This window comes from Camellia sinensis, chromosome 3 (genome assembly GCF_055761805.1).
Source record: "Camellia sinensis isolate YWXY chromosome 3, ASM5576180v1, whole genome shotgun sequence".
NCBI classification, from domain to species: Eukaryota; Viridiplantae; Streptophyta; class Magnoliopsida; order Ericales; family Theaceae; genus Camellia; species Camellia sinensis.
In genome coordinates, this window is record NC_138963.1 from 17,088,849 (window position 1) to 17,111,576 (window position 22,728).

At 40.9% G+C, this 22,728-nt stretch overlaps 1 protein-coding gene across 1 annotated transcript; it reads left to right on the top strand.

Annotated features, from left to right (window-relative positions):
- The first annotated feature begins 16,812 nt into the window (after positions 1–16,812).
- Positions 16,813–21,965, top strand: LOC145821346 (translocon-associated protein subunit alpha-like). The gene is made up of 6 exons (XM_082917853.1): positions 16,813–16,819; positions 17,065–17,238; positions 17,346–17,396; positions 20,668–20,721; positions 20,831–20,931; positions 21,954–21,965. The coding sequence occupies exons 1-6, from the start codon at positions 16,813–16,815 to the stop codon at positions 21,963–21,965; spliced, it is 399 nt and encodes a 132-aa protein (XP_082773979.1).
- The last annotated feature ends 763 nt before the right edge of the window (positions 21,966–22,728 follow it).

Below are 22,728 nucleotides of genomic sequence, written 5' to 3' on the forward strand. Positions count from 1 at the left end.
ATCACCTAACCAAACTGCCGGCCCACACTACTAGGAGCTCGGCAGCCGGGTTGCAGCATCTCGGTTGCCAAAGGTCGTGCTGTGTTGTTAACCAGAGCGCTCTGCTCGCCAAGCTCAATGACGACCGAGCTCGGTTGCATTCCGGCATAGCCGAGCTCGGGACAGCTCATGCTAGTTAGCCGTCGGCCTTCTTGCCGGGCTAACCCACGAACCGTGGAACCCAGTGAGGCATCGGACATCTCGGCCGAACCATCACTCGACTGGTTTCTGCACCCTGAAGCCAAGTAACTCGGTCCAACCATGCCATGCCTTGCCTTAGCCGAGCAAAACCTTTCTGGACAGGCCCATGCTACCACGGTCCAACTGTGTTCGGCCCAAATCTGCCCGGCCATTACCACGGCCCAATCCAGATCATAAATCTCCCTCTCAATTGCCCCTTAATCCCGTCCGCGCAAGCGTGACTGGGATTACCTGTTCTGTCCGGGATAACTCTTCCTCGGTTCACAGTCCGCTAGACGGTGACCGGGTTAGTTAACATACCTGTCTTCAAACTTGCCCGGTCGACGCCTCGACTTGCCATCCTGTTTCTTCAGTACTGACGCCGCCGTCAATAGGGACACGTGTCACTCGCCTAATTGGCCTCGAGTAGCCAACCATCACGTCTCTTCACATTCAAATTTTTGGCGGTTCTTCACCCCTACAAACACGCCATATCCCCCTTCATTTCACCCTTACTAACTCCCCTTCATCCTTCGACGTTCCAGAGCTCCGACCTCCATTCTTGTTCCTCTTCTCCGTTCGTGCGTGAAAACTCAGATTCAACCCTCTTCCTGGTAAGTCCTTCGAGCACTTTATTGCTATTTCACTTGATATTTCACATATTAGGGCACAAAATCTGTAGGTTTTAGGACATAACCCTCCCAAAACCCACACTTGCCCCTGTTCTCTTCATTGTTCTTCAATCCCAGTGATGAACACATGAACACACGAAGAACTGGAGCGAACCGAGCTCCAGGTCGCCTTTTGATCCAAAAAATAATTAGACCGAGCAATTTACAAGTTTGCCAAAACCTTAGTAGAAACCGAGGTAGACAGAGGACTTGGCCACTCGACCCGGCTAACAACTGGTCTGCTTGAGCGACTGAGCTCCTTGGTTTGCCTTCGCGACCGAGGTGGTCTGGCACTCTTCATGACCGAGCTAAAGTCAAGCTCGTTTTGCACGACCGCGCTTTCACTTACACTTGCCATTCTTTTCCTGCAGAGTCCAAGGGGACCACTGACTAATTACCGAAGCTCTCAAAGACCGAGTAGCCATTAAACGCCAGTCTGTGCCAAACCACCTCAGCCGAGCTAAACCAGCCGGCTACACATGGGGCGCTTCGGCTTCGTTGTTGACACTCTGGCTGCCTTGGCCGTATTTCGAGAAGAATACGGTATCCCGACCGACGTCCATCTAGAGCTCGGTGAAATTGAGACAATCCCTTGGGACAGATTAGACCAGTGCCCCTTCACCGTGCTATCCATCATTGAAGGAGGCCTCCGCTTCCCGGTTAACCCACTGATGACCGAATTCTTGTGCCGTACCAAGCTAGCACCCAATCAAGTCTCAACCAACACTTACTGAATAATCAACGGAGTCCACGAGTTAAACAACCGGCTAGGAACCAACTTAGGTTTAGCCGAGATACTCCGTCAATACACCCTTGGACACACGGGCGACGGCCTCGCCTATTACTTAAAAATTCGATCGAGGACTTACACGACACCCCAGTCAAGGACTTACACGACGACGACTTTTTCTAGGTGTCTGGCAACTACGAAACGGCCGACGTACCGGGCTGGTTTATTAGCAAGAACTTCGGCGAGACATGTAAGCCATGCTAACTGCTCGGAAAATTTATCTTTATTCACCATTCTGTACTTAACACTTTTCTTTTTTCTTATGCAGCGATCCAAGCCTTGCAAGCCAACTACTACTCCCCAAACGAAGCAGTCATCAAGACCGTGCTCCGTTGCCGCAACCGGGATTGTAACGAGCTCCTCGGCTACACTCCAACATACCGGTACTCAGCTCCACACCGGAGTAAGGTCACAGACTTTCTCTGTGCTCCATCACCTCCTTCAGATCCCTTACTGCCAGACGTCCCCTTCATCCGTTTAACCGAGGCAGAAGAAATGGCAAAGAGAAGCCGTATAAAGAACCTACTCATAGCAACCTCCAACGAGATACCGAGTATACCAACCCGCTCTCCTGCTGTCGGTCAATCCAGTGGGGCCGTGGTGGCGTTGGCATCTCCTGTCGCCGGGCAAGCAAACCAAGACATCCACCGCGCTGGGAAAAGGGCTCGTGCAGACCCATCTGCTGAGCTGGTTGCAGAGCTCAATACCGAGCAACCTGCCGTCACGGTCGACCCAACACCCGCGTGGAAACCGCAGCTCAAACACCGGGGCAAGGAGATCCTGGCAACAGCTTCTGTAAAAGGCGACAAAGAGCATCTGCTCGCCTTTGACCTCACCAAAGTGCTCTTGCTATCGAGCGACGTGGTTGGCAGTGACCATGTGCCAGACACCCGGTTGGTGAAGTCGTCGGTCAAATCCATGACCAGGGTAAGAATCTCAAACTTCCTTCAAAATTTCTCAAGTGTTTGTTCGGTTTCCTTTTTAACCAAACTTTCTTCTTGTAGGCCATCCAGAAGCAGCAGTTGGTCATGGAGCGCATTCACCGACTCCGGTAGAAGATCAATGATTCTGCCAGCCGGGTTGCAAGCCTCCAAACCGAGCTCGGGCGGGCCAAGTCTTCTCTGCAAATCGCAAATGCGGACAACAACAAATTGCTCACCCAGCTTGGTGCTGTCGAGCAAGAAAGGGATGCAATAAAGGCTGAGCTGGAGGCCTTGAAACAGCCAAGGGAGAAGGATCTGAAGGGCGCCAATAATGCCGGCTTCAAGGAGGCCGAGGAGAGCTACACAAAGCAGGTTCATGCCACCCAAGATATCTACTTCAAGGTGGGTTGGAAGACTGCTTGTGAACACCTCGGCCAAGGACATGGGACCGATATATTTGCCTCTCCTCCAGCTGTCTTCTTGCCGACTTATCTTGTGCCATACGCCAACGATATCTTCAGGGCTTGCAGGCTGAGGCCGATGAAGGAGGAGAAGAAGAAACCGAGGATAATGCTCAACAAGAGAACCATCCAGAGCAGCCCGGCGCCCAAGACCCAACAGCAATAATCAACTTGGGGCCAACTGGGGACGAATTCACTGACCTTTCTCGCCTAGTTTAGTTTTCTTTGTTCTCTTTTGCTTGAACATGTAACCGGGCTAAGTGCCCCACCTTTTGTATATATTTTTCTCATCAATGAAAAAACTCAATTTCCTTCAAGTGTTTGTACGGTCTTCAAGCGAAATAGCTTCAACCGAACAAAATACCTCGGCTAGACTATCCAGCTTGAGTAACCGGAGTAAAACATCGCAGTTAAAGTCTTATGAAGTTGAATAAATCATCAACTCCTTTGACCGGAATAAAGCATCTCGTTTTAATTGCAAAGTTTAGCAAATCATCCACTCCTTCAACCGGAGTAAAACATCTCGGTTGGAAATCTCACGAAGTTGAATAGATCGTCAACTTAGTAAAACATCTCGGTTTTAAACTAAAAGTTGAGCAAATCATTAACGCAATTAACCGGAGTAAAACATCTCGGTTGAGAGTCTCAGAGTTGAGCAAAACATCAACTCATTCAATCGGAGTTAACATCTCGGTTGAGCATCTAAAAGTTGAGTAAAATATCAACTCATTCAACCGGAGTAAGATATCACGGTTGAGAATCTAAAAGTTGAGCAAAACGTCAACTCATTCAACCGGAGTAAGACATCACAGTTGAGAATCCAAAAGTTGAGCAAAACATCAACTCATTTAACCGTAGTAAGGCATCACGGTTGAGAATCCAAAAGTTGAGCAAAACATTAACTCATTCAACCGGAGTAAGACATCACGGTTGAGAATCTAAAAGTTGAGCAAAACATCAACTCATTCAACCGGAGTAAGACATCACGGTTGAGAATCTCAGTTGATCAGATCATCGACTCAATGAACCGGAGTAAATCATCTCGGTTTTAATCTCAAAATCAACCGGAGTAAAACATCACGATTGAGAATCTCAAAATTGAAAAGCAATAATCAGAATGCTAAGGCAAAGATGAGACACTTCTATATATTGACAAAAAGAATATTACATTCTGAAGTGTAAGACAAAAAATTCCTTTGCACAAAAAGAAAACAAAAGCTAAAAATAGTACAGTTTGAGGTTGGCCGCATTCCATAGCTGGGGTATTCCTCTTCCCTCCAGGTCCTCCAAGTGGTATGCCCCATTGCCCGCCAGACCGGTGATCTTGTAGGGTCTTTCCCAGTTTGCCCCTAGTTTGCTTTCACCTAGCACCAGGGTATTGCCCATGACCTTCCTCAAGACCCAGTCACCTACTTTGAACAGTCTGGGGTGCACCGTTTTGTTGTATTTCCTTGAGAGCTCTTGTTGGTAGGCGGCCACATGGATGAGAGTCTTTTCCCGGCGTTCTTCCACGAGGTCCAATTCCAGGGCAATGGCTTCGGCGTTCAGCTCGGGCTCAAAACTTTCACTTCTGAGGGTGGGCATTCCAACTTCCAAAGGTATGACCGCCTCCATGCCATATGCCAAAGCAAAAGGTGTTTCCCCGGTAGATCGCCGTGGGGTTGTTCGGTATGCCCAAAGGACGTTGGAGAGTTCCTCGGCCCATTTTCCCTTGGCTTTCTCAAGCCTCTTCTTCAACCCATCAAGGATGGTCTTGTTTGATGCTTCGGCTTGGCCATTAGACTGGGGGTAAGCCGGGGTAGAGTTGTAGAATTCAATCTTCAGGTCTTCACAAAATCCTCTGAATAGGTGACCGTCAAATTAGGTGCCGTTATCAGAGATCAGAATTTTTGGGACGCCAAACCGCGTGACCACATTCTGCCAGACAAACCGCTTGATGTCTTTCTCCTTGATTGTAGCCAAAGGCTCTCCTTCAACTAATTTGGTGAAGTAGTCTGTGGCCGCGATGAAGAACTTCCGGTTGCCTGGTGCAGTTGGGAGTGGCCCCACTATATCGAGCCCCCACATCGCAAAGGGCCAAGGGCTGGTGAGGGGAAGAAGTTCTCTGGCCGGTTAGTGAATTTGGTGGGCAAACTTCTGGCACTTCTCACACTTACGAACATATTTCTGCGCGTCGACTTGCATGCACGGCCACCAGTAGCCTTGCGAAATAGCTCGGTAGGCCAAAGATCTGCCCCCTATGTGACTGCCACAGATGCCTTCGTGTATTTCGTATAGGAAGGCGTCCACGCTGCTCGGGTGCATACACTTTAGATAAGGACCGATAAAAAACTTCTTGTATAAAACGCTTGACGGAGAGAGCCAAAACCGCTCTGACTTCACCCGGACTTTATGTGCTTCCTTCTTCTCGGTTGGAAGGGTCCGGTCCCTGAGAAAGAGGATAATAGGGTCCATCCATAAAGGACCTAGCTCGGCGCAAAGTACTTCTGTCTGCCCGGTTTCCTCAATGCTGGGCCACAAAAGGAATTCAATCAGGAGAGGGTTGGGAGATGTGCTATCGACCATGGAAGCAAGGCCGGCCAATTCATCTGCTCGACCGTTTCCTTCTCAGCCAATCTGTTGGACCATTATTGCCTGGAATCGCTTGATGTGGTCTTTGACCAGAGCCTGGTACTTCATCATTCTGTCATCCTTTGCTTCGTAAACCCCAGAAACTTGGTTAACCACAAGCTGGGAATCACTGTAAACCATTAGCTCGGATGCGTGCATCTGAAGCACGCTCTTGAGCCCAGCCAAAAGCGCTTCGTACTTAGCCTCGTTGTTTGAGGCAGGGAATCCGAGGGTGATAAAATGTTCGATAGTCAGCCCGTCTGGCGAAATCAAAACTATACCTAGCCTGGCACCGTGACGGTTCGAGGCTGCATCAACAAAAAGTTTTCACATTTCGCCAACAAAGAGCTTCCAACAGTCTGAGGGGTCCTGAGAGGCTTGAAGGCTGATGGGATCACGGTTGTTCGGCTGTTCGGCTTCAAGTTTTGTACTTAGCAGTTCCACTTCAGCCTCCCTCGGTGATTCGGTGCTGGACTCAGCAAGTTGATCCGTAATGCCTAAGTCCGTAGGCGAATCGCCGGGTTGTAGTATTATGCCGTCTGTAGGCTCTGTACTGAGCAGTTCCACTTCTTTCCCCCTTGGTGATGTGGTACCGAATGGAGCAGGTTGGTTGGCGATACCTGACTCCGTCATCGTATCGTCGGGCTGTGGTATTGTACTAACCGAAGATTCTTCGACGGGGCGCGCAAGTTCCGCGTCGCCGTCATCGCCTAGCGGTGTTATTGTGGTCTAGCCTGCATTCACCTCCTCATCTGCCGTGGCAATATCCACCGGGCATACCGGATGAGTTCCAGGTCAGAATTCAACAACGAAGTCGGCCAATGTCTGAGCTTTTATGGCAGTTCGTGGCTGGAATTTGACGTCGAATTGTCCCAGTTCAACCGCCCACTTGAGGATTCGACCGGAGAAGTCTGTCCGTTCAAGCAAAGCTTTGAGGGGGAACTCGATCAAAACGATGATTGTATGGGCATGGAAGTAGTGCACCAATTTCCTAGAGGCCATCATCAATGCTAATGCAAGTTTTTCTAGCGGCAAGTATCTCGACTCTGCCGGTAGCAAGGCTTTGCTGACATAGAAGATAAGGAGATGCTTGATTCCTTTCGACCGGACAAGCATCGCACTGACCGCATGCTGTGAAACGACCAGATAAAGGTAGAGCTCTTCGCCGGGCTTCGGTGTTACCAACAGTGGTGCTGAAGACAGATACTCCTTGAGCGCGGCCAAAACCCGGTCACACTCTTCATCCTAAGAGAACTTTGATTTCAAAGCTTGAAAGAAAGGGCGGCATCGATCTGATGACCGGCTTATGAATCGGTTAAGCGCGGCGGCCATGTCGGCCAGATGCTGCACGTCCTTAGCCGAGCTAGGCTGCTTTAACTCTTGTACGGCTCAGATTTGGCTGGGGTCTGCCTCGATGCCTCGGTTTGTGACTAGGAAGCCTAAGAATTTTTGGATCCCACGCCAAAGGCACACTTAGACGCATTCAAGCGTAGCTTGTGTTATTTGAGAATGGCGAACATTTCGGCCAAGTCGGACAAGTGGTTTGCTTGATGCCGGCTCTTAACCCCCATATCATCAATATAAGCCTCCATTGTCCGATCTAGCAGGGAAGCGAACATCTTGGTCACTATCCTTTGGAAAGTTGCTCCGGCGTTCTTCAAACCAAAAGGCATGACTCGGTAGCAGAAGAGTCCCCTTGGTGTAGTGAATGAGGTGATCTCGCGGTCGGGGCCATGCATGGCAATCTGATAATAACCGTGGTAGGCATCCAAGAAACTGAGCCTGTTATGTCCAGTCGTTAAGTCCACGAGCTGGTCTATTCTGGGCAATGGAAAGCTGTCTTTAGGGCAAGCTCGGTTGACGGTCTTATAGTCGACACAAACTCGCCACTTCCCATTCTTCTTTGGTACAACAACTGTGTTTGAAATCCACCAAGGGTAGTGCACTTCCTGAATAGCTCGTGCCTCAAGCAAGTTCTTCACTTCCTCTGCAACTACCTCGGCGTAATGCAGCGCCGATCTCCTTGTTCGTTGAATGACCGACTTGGCTCCGGGGAAGACGTTTAGGTGATGGCAAATAAAACTCGGATTAAGGCCGGGCATGTCATAAGGCGACCATGCGAAGACTTCGATATTGGCCATCAAAAACTCAACCATCTTGGTCCTTTCTTGTGAGGTAAGGCTTGAGTCGAGCAGGAAGAACCTGTCCGGATTCTCTGTATCAATTCGCACTTCAACCAATTCTTTGACGGCTTTGTCCTCGGCCCTAGTGCCCACATCGTCAAAGACTCCTCGGTCTTCCGGTCCCTCTATCATTTGGACGAAGCCTTTGGCAGCTCGGCTCCCGTTGACTGCCACAAAACATTGCTTCGACATGACTTGATCGCCCCAAATCTCCTCAATTGCCCCCGTAGCCGAGGGAAATCCCATCACCTGATGGAAGGTCAACGCTACGGCTTGCATAGCGTGAAGCCATCCCCTTCCAAGGATTAGGTTATAAGTAGATGGCACCTGCAACACCCAGAACTCCACTTGCTTGATCACGGATCTCTCTTTGATCGGCAGGATAATTTTTTCCAAAGGCCACTCTGGTTGCGAGTTGAAACCAACCAGTGGCGAAGTTGCTGGAGCCAAGTCTGTATCCCGGAGCTTGAGCTGTTTGAATGCATCGTAATACATGATCTCGACTGAGCTTCCCTAATCGATCAAGATGTGCTTGACATCGAATTCTTTGACGCGGAGTGTGACCACTAAGGCGTCGTTGTGCGGCGTCTGAATGCGCTCTAGGTCCCTTATGGAGAAACTGATCACGTTTTTTTCTTTGGTCTTGCCCCTTTTGATCGCGGGTTAAACCGACAAAACTTCCCTCATGTGCTCCGCCTTCTTAATCATACCTCGGAGGTCACATACACGCGCCGATTCCACTATGCCGTGGATGACATTAATCACTCCTTGAGGGGGCGCCTCTAAGTCACTCGGTGCATGCGGATCAACAGGGGCTTGATTTGCCATCACGCCCCCGTCAATGTAAAGGTCCAGGTGTCCGGCTGTGACTAGCTCTTCCAAGTGTTGCCTCAAAGGCAAACAGTCCTCTGTCCGGTGGCCGCGCTCCCGGTGAAATGTGCAACGGTACCGCGGATTGAAACCCTTCTGTCCGTCTCCCAACTTAGCAGGAAACCGGACATAATCCTCGTCACGAATTTCACTAAGTATGCGATAAATTGAAATCTTAAAAACCGTGGTAACGCCTGTCCTGGCCTTCAACCTTCTGTTTGCATCAGTGACGTCATTCCGGGGGTAGTCATCTCGGTCATTTCAACGACCCCTACCTCGGTTTTTGTGATTTGAGCCACGGTCTGATTCCTCTGCGCGATCATTTGAACGATTTGCCTCCTGTTCGACCGCGTGTACCTGGCCAACCGACCTCTTGTCTGTTGCTACCGGTGTTGCCATCGCGGTAGATGCTGCCGCATCATCTTCTACTCGGATGTGCTCATTGATGCGCTACATTAGCTGGCCCATGGATGTCGGCTGGTGCATCGTAAGCGAGTCCCGCAATCTATGTCCGATCGGGAGACCACGCTTATACTGCGTGATTGCAAGGTTGACTGGGCAATCCAAGATCTCATTGAAGGTTTCCCAGTATCTGGAGTTGTATGCCTTAAGTGTGTCGCTCGGCTCCATTTTGACACTGAGAAGGTGGTCAACTTCCTTCGGCGTTTTGGTGTTGGTTTTGAAGCGCGTCACAAAGGCTTCCGCCAACTGATCCACCTTTCTATGCTCCCCTCCGGAAACCTCTCAAACCATTTCAAGCCCAGCTCGCCCAAGCTTGACGGGAAGATAAGGCACATAAGGGCGTCATTTCGCCTATGTCCGACCATGACCTGTCGGAAGTGGCTTACATGCATATAAGGATCGGTTTTTTCGTCGTAGAGCGTGAACTTTGGCTGGTGGAAGCCCGTCGGAAGCAATGTTGTTTCTATCTCTAAGGAGAAAGAGGTGGCACTCAGCTTGGCCAAGTCTGTGTCTAGAAGGAGTGGCGCAGCTAGGCAGGGTGGAGGCATTCCGACCTCTTCACTGGCGTGAACCCCATAAGATAGCCGTTGGAACGCGAGCACCCTATGAGCCTTTTGCCGGCGGGCCCGCTCCTCCAAGACTACCCGCAAATCCTCTAAACGAGCGGAATAAGAATACCTCGACGTCATTGCCAGACGTGAGGGTTGATAGGTGCTGTCTTGCGCGCTGGACTTCTCTACGTGCGCGTCGAAATCTCCAACCTTGTAACTTCTGGTGATTGAGATGGACGGAGTACGCCGCTGGCTTTGACTGCCTGAACGGCGGGGTTGGGTGCGCTCACTATGGTTTCCCACTCCAGCTACACCCTTCCCTTTGACATGCCACTTAAGATCCTCCATCTCCGCCGCCATTCGCCGGATGACAGCGTCTTGGTCCCTTAGCTTGTGTTCCAGTCGTCTAGCATGCGATTCTCTCCGCTGCCGGTGACCGTCTGGACTCCGTAAATGACCAAAGCTTTTTCCGCGCTTATCCCGCGCGTCTCTTGAATGTCCTCTTGGAGAAGTCTCCAAGTCCGCCATAGGAAGGATGGCGGGATGTCCTTCTCTTCGTCTGCCTGACTCCGGGGTAACTTCGTCGATGGCAGACAACGGAATCCCGTCATTGTTCGCCATGGACGGCGATCAGATGAGCCTGGAAGACAAGGTTTTGTCTGTCAACTTCCCACAGACGACGCCAATTGTAGGGGAGCAAATATTCTGGCAAGCCCGTACTCCTTTCTTCCAAGCTCCTGCCTGTCCGATCGACCTGCGAGCACAACGGCGGTGAGCTACCCGGCAATGTGTGGCCGAAAAACCCCTCTGACGATCAAGTTAGACACACACAGGGATAGAGAGAGAGAGGATTGAGTGCTTAGTGTAAATCTCACCAAATTTTTTTCTGCTTCGGCATGGAGGGGCACAAACTCGCTTATATACCTTCTGCCCCCCAAATCTACTCCCATTAGTCTCTCGACACGTGGTGTTGCTATCCCATCTGTCAGGGCAAATCTAGCTGAACATCACCTAACCAAACTGCCAGCCCACACTACTGGGAGCTCGGCAGCCGGGCTGTAGTATCTCGGCTGCCAAAGGCCGTGCTGTGTTGCTAGCCAGAGCGCTCCGCTCGCCAAGCTCAATGACGACCGAGCTCGGTTGCATTCTGACATAGCCGAGCTCGGGACAGCTCATGCTAGTTAGCCGTTGGCCTTCCTGCCGAGCTAACCCACGAACCGTGGAACCTAGTGAGGCATCGGACATCTTGGCCGAACCATCACTCGACCGGTTTCTGCACCTTGAAGCCAAGTAGCTCGGTCCAACCATGCCTTGCCTTAGCCGAGCAAAACCTTTCTGAACAGGCCCATGCTACCACGGCCCAACTGTGTTCGGCCCAAATCTGCTCGGCCATTACCATGGCCCAATCCAGATCATAAATCTCCCTCTCAATAAATATTTGTTTCAGTCCAATTTTGGTGTACGGCTTCCAGATCTTCACCTTGGGTATTAGAGTTTTTATCTGGAGCTTCTTTGCTTATTTCCTTTGATATCTGTGAGAGTTTATCATGAATTGAGTGGATTATATCAAAGAGTTTGTTTGTTTGGTTTACTTATGTTTGTTTGTTTTATTTATTTATTCAATACAAAAGAGAGAGTTATTCTTCGGTGAATTCCATGGAATTTGAGCCTGAAGTTTTGGTGGATTCCGGAGTGGCTCATTGTCGTGATTCAACATCGGCGTTGTGGATTCAACGTTGAGTAAGACAATTCCGAAGTGAAGACGGGGTTGGAAGAGGCACATAGGAGTTGGTTCGATTCGGGTATGGATTCGCTAGGTAATTGAGAGTTACTTATGTAATTGCGTTATGTCTTCTTAGTGAATTGTTGTGTGACTTTTGTCCTTGGTTTTGTATCACAATTGGAGGCGCTCTAATTGTGATTTTTTCAAGTTAAAATAATTATATCGATTTGTTTTTGATTATTTGATTGAAATTGCTATTTATTATTTAAAATTGATATGTAATTACAAAATTAATACCTAAGAGATTTCTAAATTTTCCACAAAGAAAGCCGACTTGTAACACTTGCATGGTTATAGGACAATACTTGAGTCAAAACGATCATAATTTAATTTGTTAAAGAATTGACTATGGTAGACGAGATTGGAGACAAGCCATGCGTGGCCTTACATCTCTCAAGTGATTAGAGTGTCTGTGTCGTGCTTGTGTTTTCTCCTGCATCTTAATTTTCAACCGTCAATGTACATATTATTAGGGAAGGTATTAATAAGTCTTAATAATTAAATTTAATTTTTATTAAGATATATTAAAAATAAATTTTAATAAAATTATTGTTAAAAATAATTTTTTATGACTATTTTTTTACAGTCATTAAAACTTAATGATTAGTGATTTTTTTTTAATCACAATTTCACAATTTTTATAAATTATTTTTAAAGTTTACAATTAGTGACGTTTTCTGTGATAAATTTTGCAAACTGCAGTTGAAAGCTGAAAATTAATAATTTTTTTCGGTGACAATTTTTTTAAACTGTCACTAAAACTTATAATTAGTGACATTTTTTAATAGTATATTATGAAAAATACCATTAATTATCATATAACTTATTGAGTAATAAGTCCACCAATTGAGACATACATGTAAGTGCCCTATATTATCATTAGGAAAAATTGTAAATCAGTGAAATTATTTCAAAAAAATTATAAATTTATAAAAAAATTATCACTGTAATTACTAAAATTGATAAGCTTTACTATTGATTTATAATTTTTGGGGAGGTTTTTCCACTGATTTGTAATTTTTCCTTATTATTATATAGTTATTATTCTATTTAGTTTTGAGTTTTCAAAAATAATTTTTTGAATTTTTATTTCGTATTTTTGTGTTTTTAATGATTTTTAAAAATATTTTCATCAAATTTTTTAAAATTTTAAATCTACTTAATCTTAATATACTTATAAAGTAAAAAAATTATACAATTTTTTTTTTAAATTCATTGAATACAATAAAATATGAAAATGTATTAATTTTTTTTTTGTTTTTGTATTTAGTGATTTTTTTTTAAAAAAATCACGAATATTATACTTTTTAAGCATATTTAGATTAGATGTACTTAAAAAATAAAAAAAAAATTATGTAAAATATTAAAAAAATAATTAAAAAAAAAACTAAAAAACAAAAACTCAGGCTGTGTTTGGAAGGGTTTGGCAACTTTAGTTCTACACTTTAATTTGCATATAACGTTTGTTTGCAATTTTCAAAAATTAATTTCACACTTACTTTGGAAAACTCGGTCAAGGTAGGAAATTTTGGACTAATCCGTCGTCCCACCGATTGACCGGAATAGTATAAATTTTTTTTTATATTTTTATATTTTTTTTTGGCAATTGACACATGTTAATTTTTATATATTCAACAAAAAATATTTTCTGAGTTTTTTTAAAAAAATTTATAAGCTTTAATAGAATTTTGAGTTGTATGTTTGGTTATGAGTTATAAATTTTTGTATCAAATATCATCTGTCACATCAAAATTTTTTCACTCAATTCAAAACTCATTTACCAAACAAATTTTCCACAGTTAAATCATAATTGTAAAACTCACAAACTCAAAATACAACTCTTATTCTCAAATCATAGTAACAAAGTTCTACCAAACGCTTCCTCAATTTTTTTAAAAATTGACTCAATTTTCACTACAACAAAAGTAATCTATGGTGACGAAAAGTAGTGAAGAAAATAAATTTCGTCACTAAATAAGAATAATCCGTGACGAATTATTAAATTTTGTCACGTATAATAAAAAATAAAAATAATAGGTGACTAAATTTGTTTTCGTCAACAAATATTTCTTTTTAGGTGAGGAAAAATTAATTTTTGTCACCGAAGGTTTTCCCGCTAATTTTTTTTTGGTTGGCGCCAAAATTTGAGACTTTTGGTGATAAATTTTTTTTGTCACTAATTATAAAATTATTAGCGATGAATATATTTTCGTCACCAATAATTTCGTATATATATTTTCTAAGAAACTTGATTTTAAATATTTTAAGACCATTTGGTAAGATATATATTTTTGTCATTAATAATTTTTAATATTTTGAGACTTTTTAGTGAAGAAATTATTTTGTCACCAATTTTAGAGGAAAAATTTTGACATATTGGGTGGTAATGGAAAAAATAGACAACTACCTTTTTTCCCCTTTTTATTTTTGTTTATCAATTTCTCTCTCTCTCTCTCTCTCTCTCAAAACAAAACACAAGTTAATTAACTCTCTAAACCTATGGTGACGAAAAGTAATGAAGAAAATATTTTGTCACTAAAAAAGAATAATCCGTGACGAATTATAAAATTTTGTCACATATAATAAAAAGTAAAATAATAGGTGACGAAATTTATTTTTGTCAATAAATACTCATTTTTAGGTAAGGAAAAATTAAATTTCGTCATCAAAGATTTTTTCTCTAATTTTTTTTGGGTGGCGCCAAAATTTTGAGACTTTTAGTGAGAAAAAAATTTGTCACCAATTATAAAATTATTAATGAGGAATATATTTTTGTCACCAATAATTTTAAATATTTTTTAAAAAAATTAATTTTAAATATTTCAAAACTATTTAATGAGAAATATATTTTTATCGTCAATTCACCCAAAAAAAGAAATATGTATTAAAAAAAACATATACATCAATTGAGAGAGGAGGGCAACCAAGTTTTTAATTTTTTTAATTGTTAAACCAAAGACAAGTAATTTTTAAAGTGGAAGAAACTATTCGGCTACAATGGGTTAGTGTGAGAAGCTCTGCCATTTCTCTAGAAATTCCTAAATTTCTAGGGTTTCAATATCTCGTTGAGGACGATGGCATAGTCACAGTTTACAGAAGGGGTTTCTTCTAGCACTATGGAAGGGGCTTTTCTTGTATGACGCTGATGGAGGCTATAATGGTTCGATGAGTCAAAGGAGGAGGGCGCAGAGACTGAGATGTTCAATGCAGGACTACGATTGATGTCAATTCGGCCGCCAATCGCGTGTTGCGAGGCTGTTCTCTCTGAATTCTGGGATCGACTTCGATGAAGCCAAGCCTTACACCGAGTTCTGGATAGGCACTCGCGAGTCCGAACCCTCCTTCGTCCTCCAAAGCTTCAATGATAGTGTCGATTGGTTCAGACTGTGTGGGTTTGAATTTGAACTCGTGGATTGCCAAAGTCCCTGGTGTTCTTTGCGATAAGGTTATTCAAAAATGGGGCGTTACTCTTCTTTTTATGTTCAAGGTAAAAATACTCTGATGTTTTTGCTTTGATTATGAATTTCATGGTCTGTGTATTAAAGTGATTGAATAGATTTTTGATTAATTGGAATGTGTTAGGTACTTTCAGCTTCAAAGGCATTGTCGATACAGGCCCATCCTGATAAGGAATTTGCTGGGTTTCTGCATAAGACTCTGCCTGATGTCTTCAAGGATGATAATTATAAGCCTGAAATGGCTTTGGCACTAACAGAATTCGAGGCCCTTTGTGGGTTTATTAGTCTCAAGGTAACGTGCTTAACCATTATTTGTAACTTGTTTGATTGTGAATAACTATTGATTATTTAATTGAGGTTAAATTGGAGTTTTGATCTGAATAAATTTTGATTTTTGGTTTAGAGAATTCAAACTAGTTATTCCAAAATGTTTTGTGATTCGATTTGTGAGAAATCTGAACAACTTTTAGAAGTCTTGGATGTAAGTCTTTAGGAGTCCCTGATGGATGAATGTAATCTCTTGGTGATAGCTATACTATACTATACTACACATATTTGTTAAATTTGTTTCACTTGGCATCTTCTTGAAATGAATGGGATTTCACATTTCTTCTCATTGGATACTTGATTCTAAGGTGTGTGCGGTTCACCCAGTTTGTGACTATGGGAGGGCTATCACTTGATGGGTTTTTGTCGGAGGTTTCCTCTTTCTTTTCATTTTTTAGCGATTCATTTCTGCAATTAGCAATACCATAAGTTTTACTTGCATTGTATAACTGTTGTGATTGTATCGATTAGTTCACACATGATGTTCTACAGTTAAAAATCCAATATGCAAAAAAATTTACAAATGTAATGTTATTTGCCGATTTGGAGTTATCTTTCTTTTTCTTTTTGGTTGAATTTTGATGGGCTATACACAATGGGGGATTGCCCTCTCCTTGACCATGACCCTCCCCACCCTAACTATCATTTTTAAAAAATAAAAAAAAAAATTTGTCCCCTTATCACTGGTTTATTAATGATGTGATTATGTTGTTATTAAGGCTATAGAATGTGCTGAACTACTGGAGCTTGGTTCAAGAATGACTAGATTTGCACCTTTTCAAACTCATCCACATGATTAGGATTGTATTGTCAAATTTTATTTATATTTGAGGAGTTTTCTCTTTTTTCTAAACAATTTGTGTAAGTTACAAAATGTTGATTTTCATAGGTTAGAGCTAAATCACATAATATTGGATATCTAAAAGGAAAAGTGCTTTCTTGGGTTGGAATTCCTACCTTGGTTGTCCTACTATTTGGAGTTTTTGAGAAAGTTCTTTTAAACGGTTTAAATCAGGTTTTCCTCGTCTCAAAATATTTCACATATCTCTATTGTAGTTTGTTATTGCACTCTTCATTCAGTAACTTCTAATGTTTCCATTTGGCATAGGATTTTTATTTATTTATTTATTTCCAATTATTTCTTAATAGTAGACACACCAACTGGGTGAATTTGTGTTTGTTTTGATCCTAGAAAGCGGGCCTTGTTTTAGATTGTTGTTCTAGCCAAAAAAATGTGAAAGAAAGAATCAGTCTGTTGCTACTTCACACAAAAATTTGCAGATTGGCTACTTCACACAAAAATTTGCTAAGAAACTCACTTTTTAATTAATGGTGTATGGGTGCCTTGATATTAAATAAAATTTCCCTTTTGTTTGTCTGTGTCAGGCTGATCAAGCTAGAACAGTAGTTGAGGTGCTTGCAAAGGATGGAAAACCAGTTAGTGTGGACACGGTCTCTCTCTCAATTAAATTTCTTTCCTTGTTTCCATTTCTTTAATTATTCAATGAAGAGTTGATTGTTGTCTAAAACATTCCATTCGTTTTTTGCAGCCTTTATTTACCATCGAGCCATGAAGAATTAAGCCTCTATTTACCATTAACAAATTGCAAATAATAACAAAACATTTCTACTAGTGCACGGACATTGGTGTTACAGAAGGATATCGTTTATGGTATTGACTCACATATATTATCAATTTTTTTTTTTTTTTTTGGACTTGAAATTAGTGTTAAAAGTTTTATATGTTGCTTGATAGTTGCTAGGTCTCAATCAGACTCAGATGTAGAAGTTTTTGAAGCTGCTGAAGCTGCTATAGAAGGAGGTGATCTTGGGATTATTGGTGACGATGTATTTGCTTTTAGGGATAGGAATTTTAGTCCAGCTCCGAGAGTGGAAACTATTTGTTTTTTCCCTAAAAATCCTTCGCCATGTGAGAATTCCATCTGTCATTATCAATTAATTTTATTTTTAAGTTAAAAATGTTATCTTTTCCTTTTTTGGACTAGTGTTTTTAATAGCATTTCTTTTTTTATGCAGCGGTAGCGGCAGGGGAGGAGGGTGAACTAATAGTTGGAATAAAAAATGAGGGTGATATTCTTATTTCTTGATTTTGTATGTGTGTGGTGCAAGACATACACTATTATGGTTTTTATGAAAATTTTACAGCTCCTCGTGTCAATGTATGGCTAGTAGTTGTATGCTCTTCAATAATATCATGCATTGTTCTTCCGGTATTTTGTATCAGCAGTAGTTCTTCTTAGCCTTTTGTATTTAGTGGTATCTAGTAGATAGCTGTAACAACCCTCATACTGTTTACTGATTAGGGACTGATTGATTACCGATAATTACCGATTACTGCTAAACGGAACTGATGATGACTGATAACTGACTGATAATTGAACTGATTAAAGTACTGAACTGACTGATTGAAATTGGAAACTGAATTGACTGAGTATATGTTAGTTAATTGCATTCTATCTGTTTGATTGTCTGATTATCTGTTCATGTTTATATGTTTAAACTGCTAATTGAAGGCCTTATCGGCGGCCGAATTAGAAACCGATTGATGTTCCGTGACCCTCATAATTAATGTAATTTTATGGTATATTTATCTGAAAATTGATTAGGTATGATTAAATTAGATTAAAGTAAGCTAATTGAAGAGTTGGACTTAATTACCGTTTTGCCATTGTTAGTGGGCCCTTATTATAACATGTTAGAGCCTTGGTATGCTTGAATCAAACATTTTGCTCAGCTCATTTCTTGCTTTTGCCGACCTAGAGAGGAGGGTTAGAGAGAGAGAGAATTGTTCTTGTTGATTTTGCTTGTAAATTGCTTGGTAATTGAAGAAATTGTTGAAGTGATTGCATATTTGAGCTCCCTTCTTGAAATACAAGACTAAAGGTAGCTCCATTGTCTTCTTATTCATGTTTTGAGTGGATTCTTGCATGATTCATGCTTCATTGTAGAACTAAGTCATCTTTTGGTTCATTGTTGTTGAATTGAAGCTCAATCTTTGCATGCATGTACATATATTGAAGTTTTGAGGTTGTAGTTCATAATGCCTCACATGCATGTCCATCTTTTGGTCATACTCCATGAGTTCATCCTATCTTTGAAGGTTTGAGCTCTTTTGAAACAGCATTGAAGCTTTGAAAAGGATTTAAGATCATGCATGTCATGTTTGAGGATTGTTCTTGAAAAATGGTTTGAAATTGAGTTTGAATTAAACACCCTTGGGCTTTGATTTCTCAAATTGAGCTTTAAAACATGTTATTCTATGCGTTTATAAATGTTTTCTGGAAATTTAGCCCAAGAGGTCGAGTTTTGATGCTTTTGAACTTGGTTTTGAGCTTGGAGGTGCAATCTGGGTTTTCCAGATTTCGCACTTCCGCTCGAGCGGGGGAAGTACCGCTCGAGCGAAGAATCCGAGCATCCAGCATCTCTCTGCACTGTTTTACTGTCCGCTCGAGCGGAGGATTGGGAGCTCAAGCGGAGTTTGTCTCAAGCTCGAGCGTGTGTCGAGCGGAGATTTCACCCATCCAGTACTTTTACAGTACGCTCGAGCGGGAAAGTTTACGCTCGAGCGTGTACCTTTGTTGCATGACCGCTCGAGCGGGGGAAACCTGCGCTCGAGCGGGACTCTGTTTTTCTGAAAATTCTGAAACTGTTTTCTGATCGCATTTTTTTGCATCCTCATCCCATCCTAGGCATTCTTAGGCCTAGTTTAAGACATTTAGATGAGGATATCGTTGTAGAACACACCAAGGCAAATTAGGGATTAAGTTATGATGTTTCCCAACTGTGTAGCTTAGTGTGTTCAACCTGTGAACTGTGTAGGGTTGGCGACTGGAGAGACACGCTCTAGCATACTGTAGCCCAGAACTCTGTGAGTAACAATTGTGTAAAGATATGTTCAACTGATTATCTTTTGAATACTGAACTGAACTGTTTACTGAACTGGTATTATTTACTGAATGAATGTATGTCCTTTATTTCTGAACTGTACTGTGGCATCCTTAGTACCTACTGTTTACTGTTACTGTTACTGCGACAGAATTCTCTGTCGGTTCCCTCGTGGAACCACTACTGTTTACTGACTGATGGCCATCATTACTGTTCGGTCTTTTAAGACCTACTGTTACTGTTATGCTAATGGATGTACCACATATGACTGTTTACTGTACTGAACAACTGAAATACTGATTGAATTGAACTGTTTTCATTACTGTAAGGACATTCATTCTAACCCCTTTACGCTTTATGTTATTCACTGGGCTTTAGCTCACTGCTCATATATATATGTAGGTGTTCAGGCACCAGACCGCAGCTAGAGGCGTCAGGGTTACTCCAGTTTTGTCAAGCCAGCCTTTGTGCCTCACTGCGAGGTTCCGAGTTGCCATGCTATGGCTTGGGGGTGTTTTGTTTGTTTTTCCCCCTTCTGTACTGTTTTACTGTTCTGTTTAGACCGAGTGTTACTGTACTGTTATCTAGGGACGAGTCCCTAGTCTGAATGATTGTAAATATTGTGTATACTGTTCTGTACTGTTTATGTATAAATGTATGAAAAGCCTTTTGCATACAGACTGTCACAGCTCAATGGACGCTATTTATTTACTGTATTGGCTTCCGCCAGGCCCTGTACTCTGTTTTACTGTATTACTGTTCTGCAGGCCTTCGGTAATCTCGGATTACTGGCCGGTTACGGTGCTAAACCCATAGGGCCGGGTTTGGGTCGTGACAATAGCTTATCTCACTTGCTCTTGGATGATGACAACAGGGGAACCAAGTGTGAATGTCATTGCAATCACGGTCATTGTTCATCTTTGTTTTGATATATATAAACTTCTTATTAAATCTTCCTTACAGACCTATTTATATATATTATGTAGGCTAAGTTTGGGATGTTCAAAAAAAGCTAAAAAGTCAAAAAATCACTGTCCTATTTAAGTCACATCATCTTATATAAGTCACATCACCTCTCTACCACATCACTTCAAACCCAACCCATATTTCATAAAAAAGTCAAAAAGTAGACTTATTTAGAACATTCCAAACAACCCCTTAGAACTGTTTCATAAACATTTTAAATTAATGGATATCAATATTTCTGATGAAAATAGGCTGCTTTAGATCCATGGGGAATTTATGTTAGCTTTATCAATGCAATATTGCTACCAATTGTGGAGAATGCAGCAAAACATGCTGGATCAGTCATATTTGCTTTTAAAAACAGGTTGGTATGTCACAAATATACATATGTATTTTTAATATGTTATCTTTATAGTTTTGTCTCTCTGAATATATGACAAGTAAATTTTTTAATTTTTTATAAAAATTTTTTTTCTCTGTCATGCAGGATATCTAACTGGGGGTGGCTTTGGGTTCAGCAACTCAAATTTCAATGTTTGTGGTGAGACTTGAAATTAATAAATAACTAAGTAAATAAAACCCAAGATGAAATTATATATAAATTAAATACTAAATTAACTTGTTCAATTTTCAGGTTCCCTTATGTGTAGTGGTTGCATGGATAATGGGTATGCATATGGATCTTGACTTCGATCTCCTAGAAACTGGTTCCCTGGCTTTCTTAATTATAGTCGCAACTTTCACTCTCCAGGTTCTTTTCTATTAATCTCTCCAATAATGATATTTCAATTAGCATCATTATTCTATTTGCTGCTTCAATAATGCTATACACTGCATATAAATGTAATTACAAAAATATGAAATAAAAAAAATTGTAAATTACAAGAATATGACACCTGTACAGAACCCATAACACTCACAATTATGGTTCATAATTTTAAAATTGCCAATATCATGTTACTCAAGATAATTTTTTTTGGTACAAGAATTTATCTTTGTTGACAGACTGTTTATAGATTCTTTTGGAAGTGAGCAACTATAAAAAACATTTGGTTTTTTTTTTTTTTTTAACTAAATGAAATATGTGTTTTGACTTATTTTGTGAAGATACACCTATTTTTGGAGAAATTTTGCAATAACTCTTGACTGAATTGTTGCTTTTGGTGCAATATATTGATCACTTGTTTCGAACAATGTAAATAAGAGCTAAGGGAATTTTATGGTTGACACATTGTGCAGAAAAGCTATTAATCTAATCTGAGAAGCTAGAGATTTTTGTTGGATTAATTGTTAAGAGGCTTTTGCTTTATAGGAAAGACCACTTTGCACATTAAGAAAAATATGCATATTTTATTTTATGACTATGATTTATTATGATTGGCATGCAAAAGTTTGATTGTTGATTTTTAACTTGTGAGAGAGAATTAGATTTGGTGGTTGTTTTCAAAGATTAGAACCCAACATGCATGAAAAACACATTGTCATGAATCAAATGTACCTCCATGCTACGTTATATTTTGGAGCTATTATATATATATATATATATATTTTTTTTTTTTGCCATTAGTGATAGTGATATATGGTATTCTTGCAATCTTTTGGCATCTTATGTTATCCGTGTTGCTTTATCATCAAGGATCACCTCAACTCTTTAAAGTTCTGATTTGTTAGATGCATTTCTACTAAATTGGTTTATAAAATAAAAGTATTTATATATGAGTTTAGATGTAATTGATAATATATTAATGTTTTCTTTGTCTATTTTCTTTGCAGATTGGTTTTTGATGACGTTTGGAAGTATACTTGTAAATGAAGATCAACTGTTGAATTTTGTTTCCTGAACTGATACTTAGTTCTAGTTGCAAATCAAGATTGAGTGTTGATTTTTTTTTTTTTTTTTTTTTTTTTTTTTTTTTTTTTTTGTGGATTCCATGTTTCATTTTGAGATTTGCTTTGGTGGTTTTTGTGTTATACTTAATGGTTTATATTATTAAAGTTGTTTGATGGATATATTTTGATTTATAATATAAATTGTTTATTGATTTTTTTTGTGGAGTGATATATAATAGCTAGTGATTTCTTAGTACAATTAAAAGGCTATTGGGATATGAGCAGGGATATTTGTGAAATAATAATTAAAATTGAAATATAAAATATGGAACAGGTTTAGTAACGAATTTGTTTCGTCATTTGTACTTGTTATTATGACAAAGTGATTATTCGTCATTAATAAACATTTTTTGTGACAAAATTTATTGCAGCGCATATATGGAAGTTTTCATTGATTTTGTTGTTTGGTGACGAAATATATTTCGTCACGTATATAAATATATTTGCAACGAAATATATTTCGTCACCCATGTATAACTTTTGAAGACGAAAAATTTCGTCATCTTTACATCTTACTGTGACGAAATTATTTCCTCAACAATGATCAACATTTGTGACAAATTTATTCGTCAACTAAAATTATAAATATAATATTGAATAATTATTTGGTGACGAAAATGAGAATTTTTGGCGATAAAATCTTATTTTATTGGTGACA

Bases quoted from the DNA above. Each gene is read 5' to 3' on its own strand.
- LOC145821346 (XM_082917853.1), top strand. The intron at 17,239-17,345 runs GTGAGAATTCCA...TTTTTTATGCAG, and splicing joins CCCTAAAAATCCTTCGCCAT to CGGTAGCGGCAGGGGAGGAG. The intron at 20,722-20,830 runs GTGAGACTTGAA...CCTTATGTGTAG, and splicing joins CTCAAATTTCAATGTTTGTG to TGGTTGCATGGATAATGGGT.